Below are 25815 nucleotides of genomic sequence, written 5' to 3' on the forward strand. Positions count from 1 at the left end.
ATCCCACTCTGGGACATCTATCCGGACAAAACTCTACTTAAAAGAGACACGTGCACCCGCATGTTCATTGCAGCACTATTCACAATAGCCAGGACATGGAAACAACCCAAATGTCCATCGACAGAGGATTGGATTCGGAAGAGGTGGTATATATACACAATGGAATACTACTCAGCCATAAAAAAGAATGACATAATGCCATTTGCAGCAACATGGATGGAACTAGAGACGCTCATACTGAGTGAAATGAGCCATAAAGACAAAGACAAATATCATATGATATCACTTATAACTGGAATCTAATATCCAGCACAAATGAACATCTCCTTAGAAAAGAAAATCATGGACTTGGAGAAGAGACTTGTGGCTGCCTGATGGGAGGGGGAGGGAGTGGGAGGGATCGGGAGCTTGGGCTTATCAGACACAACTTAGAATAGATATACAAGGAGATCCTGCTGAGTAGCATTGAGAACTTTGTCTAGATAACTCATGTTGCAACAGAACAAAGGGTGGGGGGAAAAAATGTAATTGTAATGGATACATGTAAGGATAACCTGACCCCCTTGCTGTGCAGTGGGAAAATAAAAAAAATTATAAATATATATATATATAAACATAAAATTTGATGAAAATATCAAATGTTTTTATTTTGCATATAAGAAGAACCTATCTGAATTTGAAATAAATTATAAGCAAGGCATTTTCTTATGCTGACATACTGAAAAGAATAAAGACCTTCAGGTATACATTACTATTCGTGCAGTTTCATTTGGGATAAGAAGTGATGGCCTCTACTGGAAATAATTTTGTTGTGATCACTAAATGTGTTAAGGGTAAAAGAGTAGAGACCTGGAAGTCAGGGGCCTGGTCGAGTTCCTACTTTGGCTCCAGCCAGAAGTATGACCCTGCCAAAGTCACTTAACCTCTCCGGGTTTCAGTTTCCTCATCTGTAAGTGAGGAAGTTAATTAAAATATTGATTAGGTGTTATCAATATTTTCTTGGATTTTGGTCTCCTCTGAGAATTTCTTGAACACTAGGGATCTTCTTCTCATCCTAAAAATGCTCAGATGTTTATGCACAGAAAATTGTGCATCAAATGTCAGAGGATTCACACATCCACAAGAGGTTCCTGCACCTCAGATTAGATACTTTTAAATCAGCAAGAAGTCACAATTCTTTTCAACCCTGAGAGAAAAACAAGCAGAGAAGTGTGTCAAGGAAGAGTATTAGGTTTCTGGCTTCTCTATCAGAATGTATAAAATAGCCATGGACCGAAAGAGGTCGTTGGTAGCAGAGGGAGAGGAGGAAGATTATGAATTTTTTGATTCATTAACTTTGACATAATAAATCAGACACATCACTTACATGGTCACATGGAAATGTTGGGTAGAAGCTGGGTTACCAGTAGGTACGGCACTCAATGGAGAAGTCTATGTCATAGACATAAATTTGGGAGCCATCAGCATATACATGAGCATTGCATCCTGGTGATGAGAGCTTCCAGTGTCACAGGAACAGTAAGAAAGAAGATAGAACAAAACCTAAGTAACTCTAATATTTAAATGTTAGGTAAAGAATGATGAACCTACAATGGAAACAAAAAGAAGAGCTAAAGAGATAAGCATACTCTTGTGTCATAAACTTAAAAATGCTAAAAGTATCCCTTATAAATGTGGGAATAGAAAAGTATCCTGGAGTTCTCGTGTGGCTCAGTGGGTTATGAATCAGACTAGTATCCATGAGGATATGGGTCCTATCCCTGACCTTGCTCAGTGGGTTATGGATCTAGAGTTGCCTTGAGCTGCAGAGTAGGTCACAGATGCAGCTCTGATCCCATGTAGCTGTGGCTGTGGTGTAGTCTGGCACCTGCAGCTCTGTCTGAACCCCTAGCCTGGGAACTTCCATGTATCACAGGTGTGGTCCTAAAAAGAAGAAGGAAAAAAAAAGTCTCTTTCCTCTGTCTGACTCTGGTCCATGCTTTTGTACAGGATGTGGATAAAGATCACACATTAGACTGTCTTCCCTCATTCAGGCACAAGCTGAACAGCCAGATGCACAGAAGACAAGAGAAAATATTTCTAGACAGAACAGTCAACAATGGAAAATGCTGATAAGAGGTGGAAGAAAACAGAGCAACTGAATTGAATGGCATGTATGGGAAACACTGGAAATCTTTGAAGGGTCTATTTTAAAGACATGTGGAGGACAAAAAGCCAGATTGGAGTATGCTGAGATGTAAGCAAAAAGTGAAAAAAAAAAAAGCAGAAACACTGAATCAAAATGCAGACTGTTCTCTCAAAAAGTTGGCTAGATAGAAAGAATAACTTTCAAAAAATTCAGCTATGTAATAGGATAGTTGGATAAAGATAAGGAATAACTTTGGGGGTATTTCGTTGTTGCTTTAATAGAACTATGGTAAGTCTGAAAGCTAATGGGAAGGATACAATTGAGAGAGAGAGGCTGAATGCCAAAAATAAAAGTAATAACCATTAATGTAATATTCCTAGTAATGGAAGGATGGAAGGGAATGGGAGGGTGAAGACTCAGAGCACAGAGTAGAACAGTCCCAGGACAGAAGAAGCAGTTCTATTATTATAGCAGCAGGTAAAGGCAAATAGGATGCTTTCAGTTGTAGATAGGCTTGTACGATTGGCAGCAGAAAAGTTGTAATAAAAATTTATGGTGAAGATTAGAAGGGCTTACCAGGAAAGGACAGGAGAACTGCCAGGCAGGGCTGAAGGTTAATTTAAGACTGGTGTTCATGGATTTTTAGGAGAAGTGATCTCTGTTGTATGGTTTTCTCTGGCAGTTCTAGGCTACTTGGTTACGGCAGCTATGTAATGGGATAGTTGGATAAAGATGAGGAATAACTTTGGGGTCCATTCAAAGCCACAAAAAGGGATGATAAAAAACAAAAACAAGAAAAGACAGAAGAACTAGACTATTTAGGATATTTCCAGGAGAGTCAATACAATTATAAACATGTAACCTAAATCATATAATGAGTGCAGTGAACAAAAGAAGGCTAATGAGTTGAAATAAAGGGGTTATGAAAAAGAATGATCACAAGATGGCAGGAGAAACTATTACAGCCTATGAGATTTTGAATTAATAGTTTTGAAGGTGGAGCAAATATGCATATATGGCAAATGGTCTGTCTTTGTTGTCCTGCATCGGTGACCAGAAGAACACAAAATGTGCCCCATTCCCAAACTTTTGGCTCCTCCTATGATCTTTCTATGTAGAAAGTGTATTGGTGTTCCTCCTTCTGCAGAGGCATGAACAGGGCAGAAGTAGAAATTCTCATGGATACGGTTATAACTATAATGACCATCTTGACTCAAATAAACTACACTCATTATTTCCCCCCTCCCCTAAATCAGTCCTTTCTCTCGTCTTCTGTATTCCTGTGAGTTCTTCCAGGCGCCAAGCATTTAAGTATTAGAGTCACCTTTGACTCCACTTTCCCACCTCCCTTGGACTAAATAAGCAGTCCACAGCCCTAATGATTATTTCTCCACAATGCTTTGCTTATCTGTGCCCTCCTTTCCATTCCAGTTATTATCAGCTCAGTTCAAGTCTCATGCCTGGACTCTTGCAATCATCTCCCAAAGGTGTTTTTTTTTTTTTTTTGCTGTAATTTATTCCCTTCTTGTTTTCTTTTGTCTCAATATCTTTAGTGTCTGTCATTATTTTCAGGAGAAAGACCTCATTTGTTTTATATAAAAATACTATCTATATTGTTACTCCCTGTAGTTAAGGATGATATTGATGATAAATATATTTCATATCCCTTTTTAAAGAAGCTACCTTATAATAATGAATTTGACACAGTCACTTGCCTTGACAATGCTCTGTATAACACCAGCTTTGTCAAAAACCTAATACAAAAAAATATTCCTTAGTTTAAGTCTTCCAAGGAATATTCTGTCCTCCTGGGCTCAATTTTTATCAGGATAGCTTGTGACAGATATGCACCAAGACGACTAGAAATCTATTGCCGATCAGCCATTTCTCTAAGACAGCCTTTGGGATTTTCTGAACACAGCTGGATTCATGACCTCAGGCTTCTGCAGACTGATGTTCTCCTACATCACTGCACCGATTCTACAAAGTGATCTATAATGTTTTTTTCCATGATACTTGAACAGCTTAGGTCTTGTTCAAAAAAGTGGGTAGAAACTAAGAGTCTGGACATCTGTAATCTTTAGAGTGTTAAAGAATGGGCCACCCTAGGCAAAATTTTGATGTACATGGAATTTGTTTTCCACACACAAAGCTCTGCTTTCATTCCATGTCCCTCTCAGATATCTCTCCTTCTATACTTTATTCAGATATAAAATGCCGTTAATGTTCCTTCTTCCTTCTATCTATATATTAAAACATTTTCTTTAACACAGTACCTCGTCTCTGTATCTGTAATTTGGTATATAGAAATATGTCATTTATTAGCTACCAAATTTTTAATAATTACAATTTATTTTAATTATAACATATGATTATAAAATTATTAATTATAAAAATAAGATATACCAAAAAAAGTTATTTAAAATCCTGCAATCTAGAAATAACTAAGTGCATTTCCTTCCAGCCTTTGAAATTCATGAACATTGACTTGCATCTTTTTAAATATAATTATCATCATTCTATGCATACAGATCTCTGTCCTATTTTTTAACTTAACATTTTAACAAGACCATAATTTTTCTCAGTACCCACTTATTTATAATTAGAGAAGTTCTTAAGCATTAATTGGGAAAGCTGCTTAAAGAAGAATATGCTCAGGCACAATCCCCCAGAGAGTCTAATTCAGTATGAAGCAAATACTCAATTTTAACCAACATCCCATGTGCTACTACTACAAGTTCCTTAGACTATCACAACTTAACTGATTTTTTTTACCCATCCTGGAGGAAGCAACTAGTTGTATCAACTACTAATTTATCATCATCCTTAACCAGCTCTGCCCTGTTCTTCATAGCACCCACTATGAACCCACAAGCCTGGATGAACTCCATTACATGACCTCTCTACTCTGCACCCACACCAGAGACATTCTCCCCGTCACGCCATTTGCTACCACTGCAGATTTATAATTTTCTTTAATTATCTCCAAAATCACTAATGAGCTGCTAATTGGTAAATCTAATTGATGTTTTCAGTCTTGATCGATGGTCAACCCTCTGCAGCATTTATACTGTTCTGCTGAAAACTCACTTCTTTGGGCTTAAACTTGTTTTTCCCATAGATTCCACAACCATTTCTCTCCTCTGATACCTCCAATGTCCCACTGGCCTTTCTCAATATTGTTCACAGTCTCCTCTTTATCTATCTATTCCTTCAACAGCCTCAGCACAGTTTTCTTTCCCTCCAAATTTACCAATCATTTATCTAATCTCCAGTACCTGCATTCCGAGACATATCCACCTAAACATTACACAGATACCTCAAATTGAACAGGTCTAAAGGGATCTTTTCTTCTCCCTAGGGATAGGGGCAGGGCCTCACTCCTCCAGTACACCCTACCTCAGTTACGGCCATCACCAATTGGAGTTATCCTCCATATCTCTTTCTTCCTATCCCCTACATCCAATAGGTCAAATGTTTGAACTAAGACACAAGATCAGATGATCACATAGCACACCCATGAAACAGAGATCAGAGTATCAAATTGCACTAGTAATTTAAAAAATAGAGGCATAGACGAAACAAAGAGGGGTCTGGGACATCCCACATGGCTCTCTATTTCCTTCTTTCTCCATAGGAAATTTACTCTCTGGCCCAGAATGACCCTTGAGGAATTCAAGGGAAGTTTTATGGGAACTGTCCACATAAAGATACATAATTTATAAACCTGCTACATTGTATACACCCAGAGAAATGAAGAGCTCAAATGATATCCTCCAGGAATCCATGCCTTATAGATACTGAACTTATTTACTCAAGTCATCCTTTAGCCAGGGTTATTTCGTAAAGGCAATCACTAGAGAAGACCCCTTCTTCCTAGAAATATTCATCTATTTACTTGGAGAGCCAGCTGACAAGATAAGACCAAGTCACCTGCCTTCCTTCCTTTCTCCCAAGATATCCTCCTGGTAAAAGGAATAAGTGAGTCGTCAGCCAGCTGCCGGATGCTTTAGCACTTTCCTCCCAAAGTTAAACTGACTATACCCTCCACATATGCTATATGCACTAACACACATCCCTTACTCCCTGTCCTTACTGGAGCATATCAATTTATCTCTAGTTTGCAACTTTCCCACCAACTAACCAAGTTAACTTCAGTTTCCCCAATTCCATGTCTCACCATGTGTCACAGTTGTTTCTTGAAAATGTATGTTCAATCATGTCTTTTCCTGATTTAAAAATCATTTAGCCAATACAAAATATACTGCATCTTGCCACTGCCTGCATGAACAGATTTTTTTTTTCCCCAACAAATTCCCTGATATCCAGCCAATGAACCTACTCTCTAATATTCCATGTCTAGCGAAGCCCCCAAGCCCTTACATGGATGCCACTGTTCGGCCAATACTTTGCAATGTCATCTTTTCTCAAATTCCTTCCCTGAACCCTCTATTCAATTCAGGCAATAACCACCTCCTCTGTATTGCCATTGTTCTTTATAAATAATAAGTAAAATTGTTCATGTTAGAAAACCTTGATATTTTATTGTAGCATTTATCCTTATGGTTTTTTTTCCCCCCACTGTACAGCATGGGGATCAAGTTATTCTTACATGTATACATTTTTCCCCCACCCTTTGTTCTGTTATAACATGAGTATCTAGACATAGTTCTCAATGCTACTCAGCAGGATCTCCTTGTAAATCTATTCTAAGTTGTGTCTGATAACCCCAAGCTCCCGATCCCTCCCACTCCCTCCCCCTCCCGTCAGGCAGCCACAAGTCTCTTCTCCAAGTCCATGATTTTCTTTTCTAAGGAGATGTTCATTTGTGCTGGATATTAGATTCCAGTTATAAGTGATATCATATGGTATTTGCCTTTGTCTTTCTGACTCATTTCACTCAGTATGAGATTCTCTAGTTCCATCCATGTTGCTGCAAATGGCATTATGTCATTCTTTTTTATGGTTGAGTAATATTCCATTGTGTATATATACACCACATCTTCCTAATCCAGTCATCTGTTGATGGACATTTGGGTTGTTTCCATGTCCTGGCTATTGTGAATAGTGCTGCAATGAACATGCGGGTGCATGTGTCTCTTTTAAGTAGAGTTTTGTCCGGATAGATGCCCCAGAGTGGGATTGCGGGGTCATATGGAAGTTCTATGTATAGATTTCTAAGGTATCTGCAAAGTGTTCTCCATAGTGGCTGTACCAGTTGACATTCCCACCAACAGTGCAGGAGGGTTCCCTTTGGAAAAAAAAATCTTAATCAGGTTTAACAGTGAATTTCTCTGGGGATTTAAAGTTACCGGAGTAATTGCTATCATGCATGTGCTTTTGTGGAATTACTTAGTACATCGTATAAGCATCACTGTTGCCTGTACTTTCTTTACATCTGCCCTCTATCTTGAACTTCACTGACTTAAATTCATATTCCAGTGCCAGGCAAAAGTTATTTACCTAACAAGTAGCTGGGGTAGAACCCTCAGCTTGAACCTTACCTATTTTGAAGAATGAGCGAGCACCTTAACCAGCTTCTTCCTCATTGTTTACCTCAAAGTAATTTATGCATTGTTACTAGTGGCTAGAAAGTGACAGAAGCAAAAGGTTAGCCAAGATCCTCTGATTTTCCCTAATCTTTTCCAGAATTCATATATACCTCAGCATTACTACAACTACAGATGTCAAAAAATTTAGATTCTCATTTATCCCAGACTCTAACATGCATACACACACACACACACACACACACACACACACACCTCAGATACCTCAGGGTTTTTCATTATCCAGGCTGAGATCTTACTCCCTATATTCGTTACTCATTGATAAATTACACTGAAATGATGGGACTAAAATTATTAGTCTCATTTCTACTATACATACACTAGTATACAAAAGAACTCTCATAAGGGGAGTTATGCAATGATGTCTTTGTAGAAATGAGATGTGTATGAATATGAATATATTTGCAGGCACTTTAGTAAAAATACTGTCTTTTTGAAACATTCTTCGCAAAGTTAAATAAGGTACATGGTATGTAGAAAACAGCAGATGGACCTGTTGTATACCAGCATGAGGAGGATAGCATAGCTGCAAACCAGATTTCCAGTCTCCATTGTGCTAGGCTTTGGGATGTGATCCACGCTATATAAGTCAGATGTCCTCCTATAGACTTTAATTCAGAATGCTTAGGAGGCAGAGAGTGGAGCATGATGGTTTTGCAGGGGAGGTCATCTGCAGCTGGGCTGGGAGATTCTTATTCTGAGTATGGCAAAGGCAGTAGCCCACTGGTGGCCAGTTCTCCAGAATGGTTTAAAGTCTTCTTGCCTAGAGTTTATTTTTTCAGTCCTTCCTATGACTCTATGAGATATGTATATTATTAATAAATCCCTTTCAGTTAAATTTTCTAGTTTGGTTTTAGAGAAGCTAATGAATATAACTTAGACTGGAGAATGTGGCTCTTGCTATAATAACAAAGCCTAAAATATGGCACTGGTTTAATGTAGCAAGGAAGCATTCAGGTCACTGGCCATAGGATAAGGATGTTATAGATGAAAACGTAACAATTCTAATGTGATGATGACCACTTGCTCAAGTTATGATCTGCTGTACCTTAGAAGGTAGAAGGACATGTGCCAACTAAAGCTCTGGCATGAAATAAAATGCTAGGAAATTTCAGAATATTAATGTGAAGTGTTGATTTCCTGCCTCCTTCAGCAAAATCTTTTTTTACATAAAACCTTATCATAAAGACCCATCTAGCAAAACTTTCAGAAGAGACAGTAGAGAACACAGCTCTCTTCTCCCTTTCCCTGAAATAGAAGTTGAAGAAGAGTGCTACAATTTGGAAATGTATGGGGTTGACAAATCCAGCTATTTCTACACCACACACCAAAGCTGTTAAAAGTTGTAGCTACATAATAGCAAGTAATCTGCCAAGGACTTAATGGGCTGTGTCAAAAGAGGACATAGTCTCTCCCCAGTCAAAGGCGGAACAGTTAGTGCATCCAAAATAATATGTCATTGATTGAAATGCTGAAATACATGAAATAGCCAAGATTTCACAACTACACTTGAGAGGACAGAGACACTGAGAAATGCAGAAGCAGCAGAGAGGAGGAGAACAAGGATAATGACTGTCACAAGGATGGAGGAAGAAAAGCACTAAAATACCAAACCAATGGCAATAACTCACTGAATACCTTTGGAAGTTATGAGGGAACCAACTTCATGTCATCAAAAATGGCTAGAAATAAGAAATACTTATGCATTTATCCTTCCTTTCCTAAATGAACTGTATTTTAAGTAACTCTTGAGAGAAAGTTCTTCATTAGAAAATTCCACCTAATAAATATGGAAGAAATGATAAAAATGGAAAATCATGATTTTGCCACTCATCAAGTAATATCTGCATCAGGCTATGGTCATCAATGATCAAACTATCAGATAAACGGTTGATGGGAACTTATAATGAAGAAATCAGACTGAGACCACACGTATCTACCATTTAGCACTGAAAATGGGACAACCTGACACTTGTGGAATGGTCACCTGTGAATTAATACATTACAGGGCTACACAGAATCATCTATGAACAGCCTTGCACTCTCAAGAAAAGAAGCATAATCTAATCAAGGTTGATTTAATGTCCACTTATAGAAAACAGAATAACAAAGGAACAATTTAAAAACTGTCAGAAGAAAACAAGCAGCATTGTAATCAGAACATGGGGCATTAACTGGGTCAATAGACCCTATTTTAGTAAACAAATCAATGGCACATGTAAAGAGATAGAGGCAGAGATAAAAAATTAGAAGGAGAAATAGAGGAAGAACTACTTTATATTAAGAAACAGGCACATCAAAATAAAATACACAGTCCTGACTAAAAAAAGAAACAGGAGTTCCCATCATGGCTCAGTGGTTAACGAGCCCAACTAGTATCCGTGAGGACACAAGTTCGATCTCTGGACTCGCTCAGTGGGTTAAGGATCTGGCGTTTCCACGAGCTGTGGTGTAGGTCCTAGACATGGCTAGGATCTCACATTGCTGTGGCTGTGGCACAGGCCACAGCTGTAGCTCTGATTTGACCCCTAGCCAGGAAACTTCCATATGCTACAGGTGCGGCCCTCAAAAGACAAAATAAATAAATAAATAAATAAATAAATAAATAAATAAATAAATAAAAATAAACAGCTATAAAAAATAGTTTGAGAAAATCTTGGAAATAGGGTTATGGATTATTTATCAGATATTATCAAAAATATTACTTGCCTTAGAGTAGATAACAGAAGAGTGGTTATATAAGAAAATAGCCATTTTTGCTTTAGATACTAAAGTATGTAAGGATGAAGTAATATTTGGGGCTGGCTTTAAGATGCATTAATAAAAAAATCAGATATGAAGTGATATTTTGACTGTTGTTGACTCTAGAAGATGAATATACAGGAGGGCTTTTAAAAAACAATTCTTTTTTATTATGCTGAAAATGTCATAAACATTTGTTTTAAATAAAATAACAGCAACAACAAAATCTAACTATAAAATTCTAGTCTTAGCAGGAGGTACAATTCTTTCACACAAGGGTGACTGCCTCACTGACAAAGCTGGCACCCTATGTCTAGACCATCAATTTAAGAAAGGAGGAGATGAATGACTTACAGACGCCACAAAAGAAAGAGTCTTCAGGCCTGAAAATGACACAATACAAGATTTTCATTGCTCTTAATTTACTTACGAAACTGACCAAAAGTGTACTACAATTTTGAAGGAATTCTTTTGCCAAAGAAACAGCCAGACTGGCCAGCAACAGCCCAGGCTATTTAACCCCAAAGCAACCCAAAAGTCCTGAATCTGCAGTTAGGAAAGGAGTGCGAAATCTCTGCAGCTACAAAAGAATGAGTGCTGCCCAACACCTGCCTCAGATGTGGCCACAGAGGAAAATTAAAGGTAAGCAATCTCCCAGAAGGTAAAGAAAGGGGCCATAAAGGACAAGAAGCAAGGAAGGGATTTTACTCAATGGCAGAACCAGGTCCTGCCAGACAGGTTTAACAAGTAATTTATTCTGTTGTCAGTAAGGGGACTCTCTGCAGTCTGCAAGGTGGAATTTGCTGTAAATAGGTGGTGCTGTTTGATTCCTATTCTCCCATTTTTGGAGCAAAAGCTTTCCCTAAAGTTACTCTACTCCTATTTGACATTATTTACTGAATGCACTGAGGGCAAGTAACTTCGATATTAATATATTAACTCCTAGGTGATCATTCTACAAGGAATCACATTCGGACCTCATACAATGTACCATGTGTATACATTGTCCAAAGGTGAAGATACAACTGATGAGATCTGGGGTCTCCTCTTTGTAAGGAAGGTCAGGAAAATATTCATTTGCATGAAAGGCAATTTCATCGTGATAAGCAGGAACATGTGTGGATGATGTTATTGCTGTGGTTGGAATTTTAATAAAGAAAGTGGCCAAAAAGATAGATAGTAATTGAGCCTCTTGACCAGCTCAGTTAAAATCTGTCCAATACACTTCTAATCTACAATAACTGAAGAGCTAACAACTATGCTTCCATCATCAGTAACTAGAAGGGTAAAAATTAAAACAACAGTGAAGGGTCATTTTTTCACACATATTTGCAACAATTGGGAAATGGAATTTTGCAAAGTATTTGCAGGGAAACGGCGATAAGGTAACCCTCAGAAACACTCTCAGAAGTGAAGACTGGTGTACTTATTTGGACAGCAATCCGACAGCATTCAATCAAATGAAGTCTATGCATCCCCACTGACCTAGTAATCCCTCCCGTGCATGTATATTTCAAAGAATTCTCACACAGGTCAATAGTGGACTTAGCTATGATCAGACTGGAGGCAACCTGAGCAAAGATCAATGGGAGAGCGATTAGCTAGATAAAATGTACACCGGGAAGTAACGTGCAACAGTGAGAAATATCCAACTAGCTTAGATGGGCACATGAAACTGAAGAGATCTTAAAAAGAAATTTCTTAATGAGAAATAACATATATGTAAATTAAGTATAAAGATAAAAACAATACACATTTTCCAAGAATACCTAAATATAAGGATACATATAAAATACATTAGAATGGTTATGTATGGGGATGAAGTGGTAAAAAGTGAATGGCTTAAGTTTTTAAAACAACAATAAAAATAATAAATAAGCTTACAGAGGCCAGTGATGATAATGTAACATAAAGATTTGCTATTACTGTTTCTGTTTTTAAAGCTACCTTTTGCGCATTCTCTTATAGCAAGAGTTCCCTATGTGATTCAGGTTGCGTAAGCCGACACTTATGAACTGAAGTGACAGGGGAGACAGGCAGCTTACTGATGGTCATATTTTGACTATTAAGGATCATGGCAGAGGTTGTGTGGCTACACCCTGAAGCCTCATGGCAATTGCCTAATTCCAAGCTCCCACATCACTGCAAGGCAGTATCACCCTTAGCAACCCAACTCTATGGTGTGGTTGAGAATCATTTCTGGAAGCTCAGACCTCCCAAGCAATCTGTGAGCTGTCAACATTATACTTAATAAGTCTTTTCCAGTTTAAATTATCTAGAATGGACTCTGCTGTCTGCAGCTAAGACCTCTGAAAAATACAGGGAGTTTTAAAACTACTGCCTTCCAAACTAGTCCCAAATTTGTTACAAAATAAAGAGCCTGAAATGATTTTAGTACTTTGCTAGAGCTGCCATAATAAAGTACCAGAAACTGAGTGGCTTAAACAGCAAAAATGTACTGTCTCACAGTTCTGAAAGCTAGATATCCAAGGTCAAGGTGTTGCAAGGTTTGGTTCTCCCCAGGGGTATGAGGAAGAGTCCATTCCAAGCTTGTTTCCTTGCTCCAGTCTGTTTCTGACAATCTCTGGCATTCCTTTTCTTGTAGACGCACCAGTCACGCTCACGTGGTGTTCTCAGTGTGCATGCTATATCTTACATCCAAAGTTTCGCCTGTTTATAAAGACACCACTCATATTGGATCAGGCCCACTCTAATGATGTCATTCTAAATTAATTACTTCTGTAAAGACCCTATTTCCATATAAGGTACTAAGGGTTAGGGCATCAACATATCTTTCTGTGGGGAGCACAATTTCCATCCATAAAATACTGAATACAGTTTAGGAAAGAGTATAGCCATTAGTCTTTAGACCCTGGTGCTTGAACTAAAACTGTGAGGTAAATCTGTAATCCTTTTTTTAGTTTTACTAAATACTGGGTATTACTGAGCTTCACAGTATGAATGCTAAGTATCAAATTATAATAATGATAATTATGGCTTGATAGTGTCAGCTCTAAAACAGACAGCCTGAAGTAACTAAGTTTACTTTACAATCCAAATATGCTAACACAGAAAGTAAAAACTGAAATATTTTAATGGTTCTTGCATGCCTTAGAAACACATCAGTCCAGCAAAAGAGATGTATAATGATTATACAAAGCTACTGGAACTTGTGCTGGATGTATTTATTCATGGTTCCATTTACCAGCAACATTAGCAACTGTTAAGTTTCCTATTTTCTTGCTACAAAGCAAATATATATCATTTTACCACTGTCTGTGACACATACTAAATCAACCCATCACAGGTCTGCTTAACTGAAATGGAAAGGAATAGCTCATGGGCATTTCAAATTCAAAGTCAATCTTAATTGTAGAATACTTGTCAAATGCAACCAGAAGTCTTCATTTTAATTTGGCTTTAGAACTTCTTCATGGAGAACAGAAAACATCCATAAGTAACATGGTAAAATATGGAATCCTGAGTAGACTTTGTATTTTTTCAAGGAGCAAAACTTCTCAAAAAGGAAGTGATGTATAATATAGAAATCAGAAAGATTATCATTTTCAATACCGAGTTTTTTTCTAAACTATCAATATCAACAAAAGGTCAGGATCAACAGTGTCACATTTTCCTAAAACAAACTGGCCATTATTCAACCACAGTTCAATAGTACAAACATTTTTTAATTGCAAGCAAGGATCACAGTATCATACTGATGCTCTCCCTGATGCGCACATTCACGTAAGCACGCGCACGTGCACACACACACACACACTCAGGCCTAGATTCTTGTGGTCAGTAGTCAAAGATATAATTAGTCCTGGCCAGGAGTAGAGCCATCACCCAAAGGCTCACAAGTTGTGTACTGAACATCTACACAACACAACCTATTGTATTGCTATATACCTAGACCTAGCAAGTACAATCTAGAGTTAAACAGTGTGCAATCTGCACATCTAGATGTCATCGCCCTGATCAAGAAAGACAGGAAATGTATTCAGCAATGTTTATCACCATATCTCAGCACCTACAAAACTGCTTTGTATATAATACTAGTTATGAATGTATCAACAGACTAAGTGATATGACCCAAGAGCTTAAATTAATCTAGTCTGGATTTCTCTCAGTTTGGTAGCTTTTTATTTCTGAGGTTTTTTTTTTTCCCAAACCATTAAATAAAAGCATGCATGCAAAGGTTTTACCCTTAATAAATGTTTTGTCAGCATCAGCACCCTTAACACATTCTCTTTAAGAAATGACAGTCCAACGTGCCAAAACAAGAACCTGATTTTCATTCAGTACGGATTATTTGGAACATATTATTTATGCAATTCCACAGAAGTAAGATGGAGAAGAGGATCAACTTCTATCATTTTCTACATGAACAATGAAATAGATAAAAGTAAAGTTAGCACACAATAAATCTGCATACTGAGAAAGGTTAAGACTACAGTCTAAAAACATCTATGGCCAAATCTTTCTTTTTTATTCTAAGTCAAGATCAACATTAGAGGACTCATACCAAAAATCACCACACAGATTATATCAGTAATTTGTAGTTACTGTGCCTGCTTCCTCTCATCACTCTCTATAAAGTTGCCACTGGAATTCTCTTGTGGCACAACAGGTTAAGAATCCAACACTGTCACTGCAGTGGATTGGGTTGCTACTGTGGCACGAGTTCAATCCCTGCACCAGGAACTTCGACATGCTGCAAGTGCAGTCAAAAATTAATTAATTAGGGTGTTCTTGTAGTGGCGCAGTAGAAATGAATCTGACTAGTATTCATGAGGATGCGGGTTCTATCCCTGATCTTGCTCAGTGGATTAAGGATCCAGTGTTGCTGTGGCTGTGGTGTAGGCTGGCAGCTATAGCTCTGATTCGATCCCTAGCTTGGGAACCTCCATATACCGGGAGTGCAGCCCTAAAAATAAAATAAAAATCAATCAATTAATTAATTAACATTTCCACTGTAGCACCTATTCCTTATCAAAAAAAAAAAAAAGAAGTCACTTCAGAATTATATGAATGAGTCCTTACCCTACACCTGCAAAGAGATGCAGCCATCATCAACCAGAAGAAAAGAAGTCGAAATATGGGAGAATTACCGCTGACTGGCTGCCAGCAGGCATCTCCCTTAGATCTCTGAGCTTTCTTCAAATATCTGGACTTTGAGCAATTAAAAATCATATTCAAAATGTGTAGAGCAGTTTCAATAGGAACTGATTAAATTGAAAACTAATAAAGTTTTCCTAAAATTATATATTTGATTCCAAAACCTAGCCTGAAATTTTTGGACAAATGCCCAAACTCTAAGCAAAGTCTGAGCCCCCTGGCCCTGTGACAGTTTCTTCTCTTGCATAAAACTGCTGAAAATCAAAGTTAAAGCCTTCATCATAAATATAAATACAGGCAGTTCCTGTTGTGGTTCAGCATTAATGGACCCAACTAGTATCCATGAGGTTGTAGGTTTGATCCTTGACTCTGCTCAGAGGCTTAGGGATCCAGCATGGCTGTGAGCTGTGGAAGAGGTCACAGATATGACTCATATCTGGTGTCGTTATGGCTCTGGCACAGGCTGGCAGCTGCAGCTCCAATTCTGACCCCTAGCCTAGGAATTTCCATATGTGGTGGGTGCAGGTGCGCCCTAAAATGACCAAAAAAAAGAAAGAAGTATAAGTTCAGACCGATTAAGAGTTTCTCTGCCTAAACACACCCCATAGTTTGAGATAATAACCAGTGAATACCAGTATTTCTGTTAATTGTGACAGTAGACCTGAAGGAATGCATTTTTTCATAAACAATTAACAGCAAATTAGAATAAATTTATTTTAGTAATATGTTACAATTACTTTTATACTTAGTAGGTCAATATTTTTTTTAAATTTCACTAACGATAATGGGACCTTTCCAAGCAATTCCGAATAGGTATTGCTATAAATTTCCTCACAGAGAAAAAAAGAAATTTGGTAGTATGAGTTAATAATGTAGAGAGATGGAATTATATAGGTAGATATGCATTTTGAGGATCTTAATAAATGGCACTAGCTAACATATACTGAGCACTCACTACAGAAAAAAAAAAAAAAAACAGTAATTACCTGAGGATGTGGAAGTGTTAGGTAACTCTACAGTGGTAATCAAACAGCAATATACATGTATATCAAACCAACATGTTCTTAATTTACAAAATGTTTTATGTGAATTATATTTCAATCAAGCTAGGAAAAAATAGGATATAACAAGAAAGAAAAAAGAGAGAGAGTTCCATATTGCAGAAAATGCAATGAGGGTCCTACACACAGTGTACTAGAAGGAGACAGGGAAATGCAAAGGCTAAATATGAAGAATTCTACAGCAAGAAGTCACTTCGCATAACATGACTATGACCCCAGGGGATGCACTAAAAAAATCAGTGAGTTAGGGAGTTCCCATCATGGCTCAGCGGCAATGAATCTGACTAGTATCCATAAGGACTCGGATTCAATTCCTGGCTTCATGCAGTGGGTTAAGGATCTGGTGTTGCCATGAGCTGTGGTGTAAGTCGCAGACATGGCTCAGATCTGGCTTTGCTGTGGCTGTGGTGTGAGCCAGCAGCTACAGCTCTGATTTGACCCCTGACCTGGGAGCTTCCATATGCTGTGGGTGCAGCCCTAAAAAGACAAAAGAAAAAAAAAACTGCTAATGAGTTAATAAACTTGTAAACAAAGCTCAGTATAAAATATTTCATATATTTTTGTTTTTGAAAGTGCAAAATACAACCAACCTGGCAGGATAATTATGTTTTATGACATGCTCCCTTGCAGGGACGAATGATGAAACGTATACAGGTGGTAGGCACAGGACATCTAGATTCAAGTCAGCAACTGGAGGTTCAGCATTAGCCTTAGAACTTATAGTTAACTTACCTATCAGAGTGACCTTGAAATCCTGCAAATAAAGTTATTCTCATCTTTTGCTAAGTCTTTGAAAAACCTCTATTGGTGTAGCCTCTCACTATAAAAAGAATGATCTATCTCCATTAGAGAAGTCATTAGCATGTCTTGCAGGATTGTGGCTGCTAAGTGCTGACAATACCCTGAAGTGAATGCAAAAAAGGCTTTAAAAATGATATCTGTAATTAAATATAGATTGCAAGGTTACCTAAAACATTGCTTTTCAAGTACTTCAAATTTAGAGATACACTTCCACAATACTGTAAGGCTTCAGAAACACCAAAAGCCAATTCCAATACCCAGCAAGTCTTTGATACTTTTTTTGAACTTTCTTATAGCAAGTATATAATTTAAAAGTATTACCCAATGGTTACAACCAATAAACAATACATAACTAACAAAATTGATTTCACTGAAATACCTTCTTTATTTTGTCACCTTCTGAGAACATATAAAATGTGTTCTATTACGCAAAGTAAAATTAATTTTCTGCAGAATACCTTAGCGCTTTAAATCCATCACTCTATCAAACCTATGGGTAGTAGCTGTTCCCCCAAAAGAATGAAAAATTGAGTCAAATGGTTTATTTTCTTTCTTTAAAAAAACATTCATGAACATGGTAACCTTAATAAAATAGACATAAAACATACACATTTGACTCAAACAATGTGGGTGTAGGGGGTACTGACCCCTGCTCAATGGAAAATTGGCTTATAACTTTGTTGGGCCTTGTATTAGAGGTTCTGCATCATTGGAGTCAACCAGCTACACTATGTAGTATTTCAAAAAAAAAAAAAATCCACTCAAAGGTGGACTGCCGCAGTTCCAACTCAGGTTGTTCAAGAGTCAACTGCATCTACTGTATTCTTATGGAAATTTAACACAGATTAAGATATATTAGATTTCTTCATATACAGCTAACACCACTCATTTTTGCTTATAGAGTTAAATTCTAAGTACTCAGTAAACATTGAAATATATTTGCCAAATTGACTGCACCAACCAGGCATTATTTTTAAATATTTAAGAGTAAGGGCTCTGCAGCAAGACAGAACTTTTCAAATTCCTGTTCAGCCCCATACCAGCTCCATGACCTAAGGATGTTACTTCATCTCTCCAAACCAAAGTTTCCTAACTGAACTATTAGGAAACTAATACTAAACTAAAGGAATTTAAAAAAAAAAAAAAGAGGTAAAGTAATATCCATAAAACATTTATCACAAAACTAGAAACAAAGACAATGTTCTTTTTATTACATATACTGTATTTTGAAAACAAGCAACTCTTTTCTAAGCTTATGGGGAAAATATTCAACACCAATATTTATTTATAATACTGTATGTTGCAAAGGATATATATTATACTTTTACCTAAAATTTATAAATAAAAATAATAAAAAATTCAATGTCTTGGCAGAAATGTCACTAAATGTATAACTGCATTAAATGTATAAAACAAACCAAAGATGGCAAACAAATCATCTGTATAATATGACCATAACTTTCAAAAAATACGTCATCTTTGTAAGCTTCGAAGAGAGACTAGAAAGAAATGAGTCAAGATTTTATTAGCAGTTACTGGAGTGATTTTTTAAATTTTACTTTTCTTCTATACAATTCTTAAAATTGCATGTATTACTTTCATTATCAAAAAAAGGGCTGCTTTTGACTAAGTTGACAACCATTTCCACATTTTAAACTAATTGACCCAATAACTTTTAACAATAGAATAGATAATAATTGGTGGTAATTTCATACATATTATTTCTCTTTCTTTTCTAAAGAGAATTTTTCATTTTAGCTAAAGTGTACGCCCACACTCTTGCACACACATACACATCATGAGATCTAGCGCTCTAAGCTACAAAAGTGAGAGAATTTTGCCAAATAAGTCTTGAAGTGCCACTCAGTCTTTAAACTTCATTGTGTGCCTAAGGATGGACACACACAAAGCTGTAGAAAGGGTGGCAGGGCAAGCTAAAGCCATATTACTATTTTCTTTTCTTTTTTTTGTTATTATTATTTTTTTTGTCTTTTATCTTTTTACCGCCGCACCCACAGCATATGGAGGTTCCCAAGCTAGGGGTTTAATAGTAGCTTCAGCTTCAGGCCTATGCCACAGCCACAGCCACAGCAAGCCAGATCAGAGCCGTGTCTGCAACTTACACCATAGCTCACGACAACAATGGATCCTTAACCCACTGAGCGAGGCCAGGGATCGAACCTGCAACCTCATGGTTCCCAGTTGGATTCATTTCACCGCACCATGACGGAAACTCCCATATTACTATTTTAAAAGATCAAGTTTAGAGTCAGTACTATGCCAGACATAAAAATATAATGCCCTTGGAGTTACCATCATGGCTCAGCGATGAGGCACTCATCAACCTCATCAATCATGAGGATGCAGGTTCTATCCCCAGCATCATTCAGTAAGTTAAGGATCCAGCATTGCCGTGATCTGTGGTGTAGGTGGCAGACACAGCTGGGATCTGGCGTTGCTGTGGCTGTGGTATATGCCAGCTATAGCTCCTATTTGACCCTTAGCCTGGGAACCTCCTTATGCCATGGGTGTGGCCCTAAAAAGACAGGAAAAATATATATATATATATATATATATATATAAAATGCCCTTAAGCAAGAGCCAATGCCATGGCATAGCCTCCAAACTTTTTGTAATTCAAGGTTTTTCTCATTTTTTTGTCAGCTTTACCACTGCAACTATTTATATCAAGTAAGAATCATATTTTTAAAAGTCACCTGTTCCCCACTGGGTCAAAAGTCATTCAGCATGTGGTTGCAGAAATTTTTCCGTGACAGTAATAAAATTAGCTAGTAAGTCCCCAGGAGGAAAAAAAAACAACTTTAAAAAAAAAAAAAGGAACAAAGTTCTTTTCCATAAAACAATATTTGGTGATAAAAGTAGAAGTATTTTTAGACTAGAAAATAACATACAATTTTAAAGGTATGCATCTAAACAGAATGACTTTAAAGATGTTTCTTAGAAAGCTTTATGCCAACAGGCCTGCTACCATAGGATTGAAGAGTTCTTTGAATGTCTGCAACCTCTCTAGCTTTCTTCAATCCAACACAGTGAAATAATTCAGAATAAATTTGAAAACATGGATATAAAAATCCATTAAGACAAATTAGAATTCACAGCCCAATTCAGTAATAGCATTATTTTTTAAATCTGGCAGTCTCATACATCACAATAAAAAAGGATACTCCAAATTTGAGGAATATCAAGGACACCTAGAGAAATGTATTCTTTCACATCATGTTACTCAACTAACACAGAATGCAAAATTCAAAGCACTAAGAAAATCAGCACTACCTCTCTATAAACACACTGATTATGAGAAATAAAGGATATATATATAATGCTCGTTTTAATTACAAGTAGTCTACATATCACATTTCAAGCAGATACCTATTGCTTATGTAATACAATGCCAACATAAAATGCCTTTTTATAGATATTGTTAAAAACAGCCACAATTAAAACAGACACCGTCCAAAAAATAGAAAGCACAATAAATCACTGTTTTCCTTCAAGAAATACGATCTACCTTCAGTATTAGAGGATAATACAGAATATAATAGTAACAGTATATACTGCAGAGTCTAAAAGTCTTGATAAAATAATGAGTTATGACTGACAATACAGAAAAACATCCATGTAGTCAAGTGAAGCTGGTATTAAATCTTTAATAGCTTGTATATAACCTTGAGCATTAGAACCCAATGACTTGGATACAAGCACTTAAGGAGATAGGAACCTAGCTCAGTATTTGTCAGAAAATACTGTCAAAGTTTCAACATCCTAATGGAGAGTATTAAAACACTTCTTGGCACTGAATCAGAAAAGGGTTCTGTTGGAGCTGATCCAAAATAACTAACTGGAGTGTGATTGGCAAATCTAGTTGTCTTGAAATTGGTCTGAAAAAGCAAAGTTCCAGGAAGGAATCTGGTTATTAAATTGGTTGTCTCAAACTTCTGAAAGTTTATTATGCCATCATTTAATTTCAAAATAATTTTCTAATTAACTTTACTATTAAATCAACTATGCTTACTAAAAAACAAAATTTAGTACTGACAAGAAAAATAAAGTCTTACCATAACTGTAACAGCTAACATTTTTTAAGCTTTCATTATAGGTCAAGCACTGGTCTAAGCACTTTACATATATTCTCAAATCCTATAAAATCAGTACTATAATAGCTTCCATTACACAGGTGAGGAAACTGAGAACATTTAAACAAGATCACACATTTGTCAAATGGCCATGTCTGGAATTACTGAACCATTTGCTTCTCTCCTCCATCTACATAGAAACTCAGGGGTGAAGCACCGGGGAGGTGATAAAAAGCTGAAATTGATGTTCAAGTGTATTAACTACAAATCTATAGTTTTCAGAGCAATTTCAAACTACTAAGTTCACATGCAAGCTGAATTTTAAAAGGCATTAGAGCAATACATGTTATGCATTAAATAAATATTTTTTGAAAGAAATATGTGAGGGGAAATAAAAGGTAATAAGGCCCTCTCTGCATTTAAGGCTGTGAACAAACAAGTTCATCTAATAATTTTGTTTTTATGAGTATTACTGATGATCTTTCCAAATAGAAACTGCTGAACAACATATCTACACTCTGTATACTTAACATGATTACTACACTAAATAGGATGGAAAGTACAAAAATTTTAGATACATCTTTCACGAATTTTAAAAGGAGCCCATCCAAAATAATTTGCAAAAATGTGCTGTAAGCTATATAAAACATAAAATTAATATATGTATAATAGAGTTCAAGATAAATTTTATATCACAAATTTAAAAACTGCAACTACATTTGGTTGGTCACTGACTAGAACACCACTGACCAATGACTGGAAAACTACTTCAAAAGAACCACGTTTAATCTGGAATTGTGTATTTTCCCCCACAGGATAATCAATGAAAAAGACCATACATTGCTCCTTTGGATTTCTGGGGCTTTAATGAATGGATCTCAGAACTCATACCTTATGTGAGTACTCTTCAAGTGGTTAGGCAAAATGTAAATATTTTATTTTGTTTACACTTCTTCCAGTTCCGGAAATGAAATATCCTGAATTCCAAATATTTCTCAAATCATGAGTTAAACCGGCTGAGTTTCGAACTTCAATATACTATTTTATGAGCATTTTCTCATAATTTAGAGACAATCTGTATTATCTCTTAATAAACAAAGTAATGAACATCTTCAGGTCCACAAGTTTCTAGGGGAAAGTAAAGCATGCCTATGCAAAGAGAGGTCCCTTCCACTTCCCCAGTCAAAATAAAGTACACAAAACTGCCTGGATCCCAGAAAGTGAGTGAATTACCAAATAAACACATAAATAAATAAATAAAACACTTAAAGCTGGACTTATTTCTATCATAGGCTGTCAGCGCTACTCAACACTACAGGCAAGTTTTAAATCTTGTGTCTTGAAAAAGAAAAAACCTTTGCCAAATGATGCTCCTGCTGCCATCCCAGATGGCTTTTCATTTGTCCAAACAGCTCTCTAGTTGTGGCCCTCCTCACTTTATAAATGTCACTGAGAACTGTGCCCACCTGGCTCCCTATCCCATCCCCCAAGCCCAGTGATAATTGGTGGGGTTCTTGAACTTGATCCACAGAGCCCCTTCCCAGAAGCGCATTACAAAAAGCATCAGTCCAGATGCTTTCCAAATCCTCTCCCTCGTTCTCAGAAAATCACTGCATTTATTCTCCCCGGGAAAGTGGATTCAATCCCTCTTTTGCACCGGAGATGCCCAGAAAGGAAAATACAATATCTCACAACCAACCTCTCTCTCTCTCTCTCTCTCTCTTTCCCACACACACACACACACACAGCGCGTCCCTTGCTAATGGTTAACGCTGACAGCATCACTCAGACACCGTTCCCTCCACCCTCTTCTATCCAAAACACCTAACAGTTACGGATGACACCTGGTGCGAGGGAAATCTGCGATTTCTAAGGGTGGATGGAGACCTATTTCCCATCAGCCGCTCTTAAGAACCGGAGAGGCTTTGGCGACACATCCGCCGCTTCTCTCGCCGCCTCCTTCCGAAAACACCCGTAATTGGATACTCCTGAGCCCACCCGCACCAACCCCAGACGATCCTGCCAGTGCGCCACTATACCTGGATTCCAGCCCGCCCTCTGGAGGGACACCACAGGGACCCACATAAGTTGACCCCCGGGAGTCCCGCGGAGGCAGAGGGAAGGAGGAGGGTCGAGGAGCCCAGCCTTGTGCCCCTGTGTCTTCCCGACCCTCGGTAACAGAAGGGAGCCCAGCGCCTCCAATAGCTGGGCGGGGCCAAAGGGCAAGTTCAATAAAGTTAAGAAAGAGGACTGGACGGGAATCTCTCCTAAGTTGGAGAGGAGCCGAAAGGGATATCGAAAGGGTCGAAACCGTAAATCGTGTGTGCGTGAGTGGAGGCGCGCAAGGACACCAGACCCGCTGGAATGCGCCGCGGTTCGGGGAAGGGGCGGAGAACGAGGAGACGCCGAGACCGCGAACTTACGGAAGAAGATGTACTCGGTGTAGCTGCTCCAGATCTTGTCGTCGCGGTACTGGTTGACGAAGGCGGCGGTGCCTGAGGAGTTACACGCCACCATGTGGAAGCCGGCCTCGGACAGGCGATCGAACGCCTGCTCCAGGTAGGTGAACTTGAGGTAGAAGCGGGACGTGTACTTCTCAGGCGGCCTGTCAGGGTCGCGGCTCTCGTTGAGCGTGTCCCCGAAGACCTCCTTGGCCAGTGCGATGCGTCCGCACACCATGATGCGCGCCACACGCCGGAACTTGGCGTCCGCCTGGTTGTCGCGCACCGTGGTGTAGGAGCCGCGGTAGCCGAGCGTGAGGAAGCCCGAGCGCTTGTCCTGCGCGCCGCCGCCGCCGCCGCCGCCACCGTGCGCTCCCGGGCCCGAAGGCGCGGCAGCCGCCGCCCCGCGCAGCAGCAGGGCGTCGCTGCTGCCCTGGGAGACGTTGTCCTCCAGGTCGCTCTGGCAGCCCTCGTCGTTGAGCGAGTTCTGCTTGGTGACCTTGGGAGACAGCAGCTTGACCAGGTCAGTGAGCTGGAAGTACTCGGCCTCGCGCAGGAGACGCTCCTTCTCTGGGAAGTGCTCGGGCAGCGCGAGCTGCTTGTCCCGCAGATAATCCAGCACGTACCTGAAGAGGAAGCCGTCCCGGTCGATGAAGAAGCGCGCCCGGCTGTCCCGGGGCAGCTCGCCCCGGCGTCGGGCGCCGCCCCGGGGGCTGGAAGGCGAGAACATACTGGCCAGAGTGCTGTCCGGGACGCTGAGCAGCGTCGAGTGCTTGGTCACATAGACCTGGCCCCCCACGTTAAGCTCCACCACCTCGGGGAAGGGCGAAGGCGCGCAGGGCCCCGGGGCGGCGGCTGCCGACGCGCCGGGTGAGCTGGACGAGGAGACCATCTCGCTAATGGGCAGGATGGTGCTGCCGCCACCGCTTGTGTCCTTCAAAGCCATGGTCCCCCCGCTGCCAGCCAAGTGACCCTGGAGAGCAGCAGTTTCTCCTTCCTGAATCCCGCGCCCTGCACCTCCCGCGGCCCCGGGGCCTCGGCGTGCGCCTGATGCGCCCTCGGGCCGGGCGGTGCGTTCCTCCGGCCCGGGCGGCAGGGTTCAGGGCTAGGGGCGGCTGCGGCGGCGCCCGGGCTCCATCGGGGGAGCGAGGTGCGTGAGGGGAGGTCTGCGGGCGCCGCGGCGGCAGCGGAGAAGCGAGGAGGAGCGGCTGCTCCTTTGGGGCGACGGCGGGGAAGTGTGAGAGAGACTTGCGAGAGGCTCTTAGGCTGCCGCTCGGCTCTCCGCGGGGAGGGCGGGAGGAGGGGCCGGAGCAAAGAAAACTCGCCGCCCCAGTCAGCAGCTAGCGAGCGCGCCGCGAGCCCCGAGCGCGGACGGTGGCGCTAACTACTCCTCGCAGGCGGGGAGGCAGCACTGACGTCAAGCCCGGGACTGGGACCCGAGCCACAGCTGTCATTTAAAGAGATAGGCGCCAGCCTCTGGCGGCGGGACTCGGACGCTAGGGGGCGGGGCCGAGGGCTGGGCCGGGAGGTGAGGCTCCCTGGAAGCGAGCCGGAAACAGCGGACAGGGAACCAAAAACTAATGGGCAAAAGGACAGCATCTCTCCTTCATTCAGTTCATTCCTTCCTTCCTTCCTTCCTTCTGTCCCTCCCTCCCTTCCTTGCCTCGTTCGCCCGATGAAACTAGTTTTTGTTTGTTTTACGCATGCATTATGGTGATTTTGGGGATTATAACAAAAATGCTAAGTTCCTAACTGAAATCTCTGCATTTGTTGGAGTGAAAGGTTTGATTACCTTACCAAAAGACTACATGGGGTGAATCTCTTATAGTGATTTTACCATCGTTTTTGAAGCGGAGGGCG

At 39.6% G+C, this 25815-nt stretch overlaps 1 protein-coding gene across 1 annotated transcript in view; it reads right to left on the minus strand.

The window, feature by feature from the left end:
• Positions 1 to 25276, minus strand: part of KCTD8 (potassium channel tetramerization domain containing 8) — a 263165-nt gene extending 237889 nt beyond the window's left edge. Inside the window, exon 1 of the mRNA XM_047799334.1 lies at positions 23938 to 25276. Coding sequence (XP_047655290.1) covers positions 23938 to 24901 — 964 coding nt within the window. The 5' untranslated portion in view covers positions 24902 to 25276. The remainder of the gene's footprint in view (positions 1 to 23937) is intronic.
• Positions 25277 to 25815: the final 539 nt, after the last annotated feature.

Source organism: Phacochoerus africanus, chromosome 10 (genome assembly GCF_016906955.1).
Source record: "Phacochoerus africanus isolate WHEZ1 chromosome 10, ROS_Pafr_v1, whole genome shotgun sequence".
NCBI classification, from domain to species: Eukaryota; Metazoa; Chordata; class Mammalia; order Artiodactyla; family Suidae; genus Phacochoerus; species Phacochoerus africanus.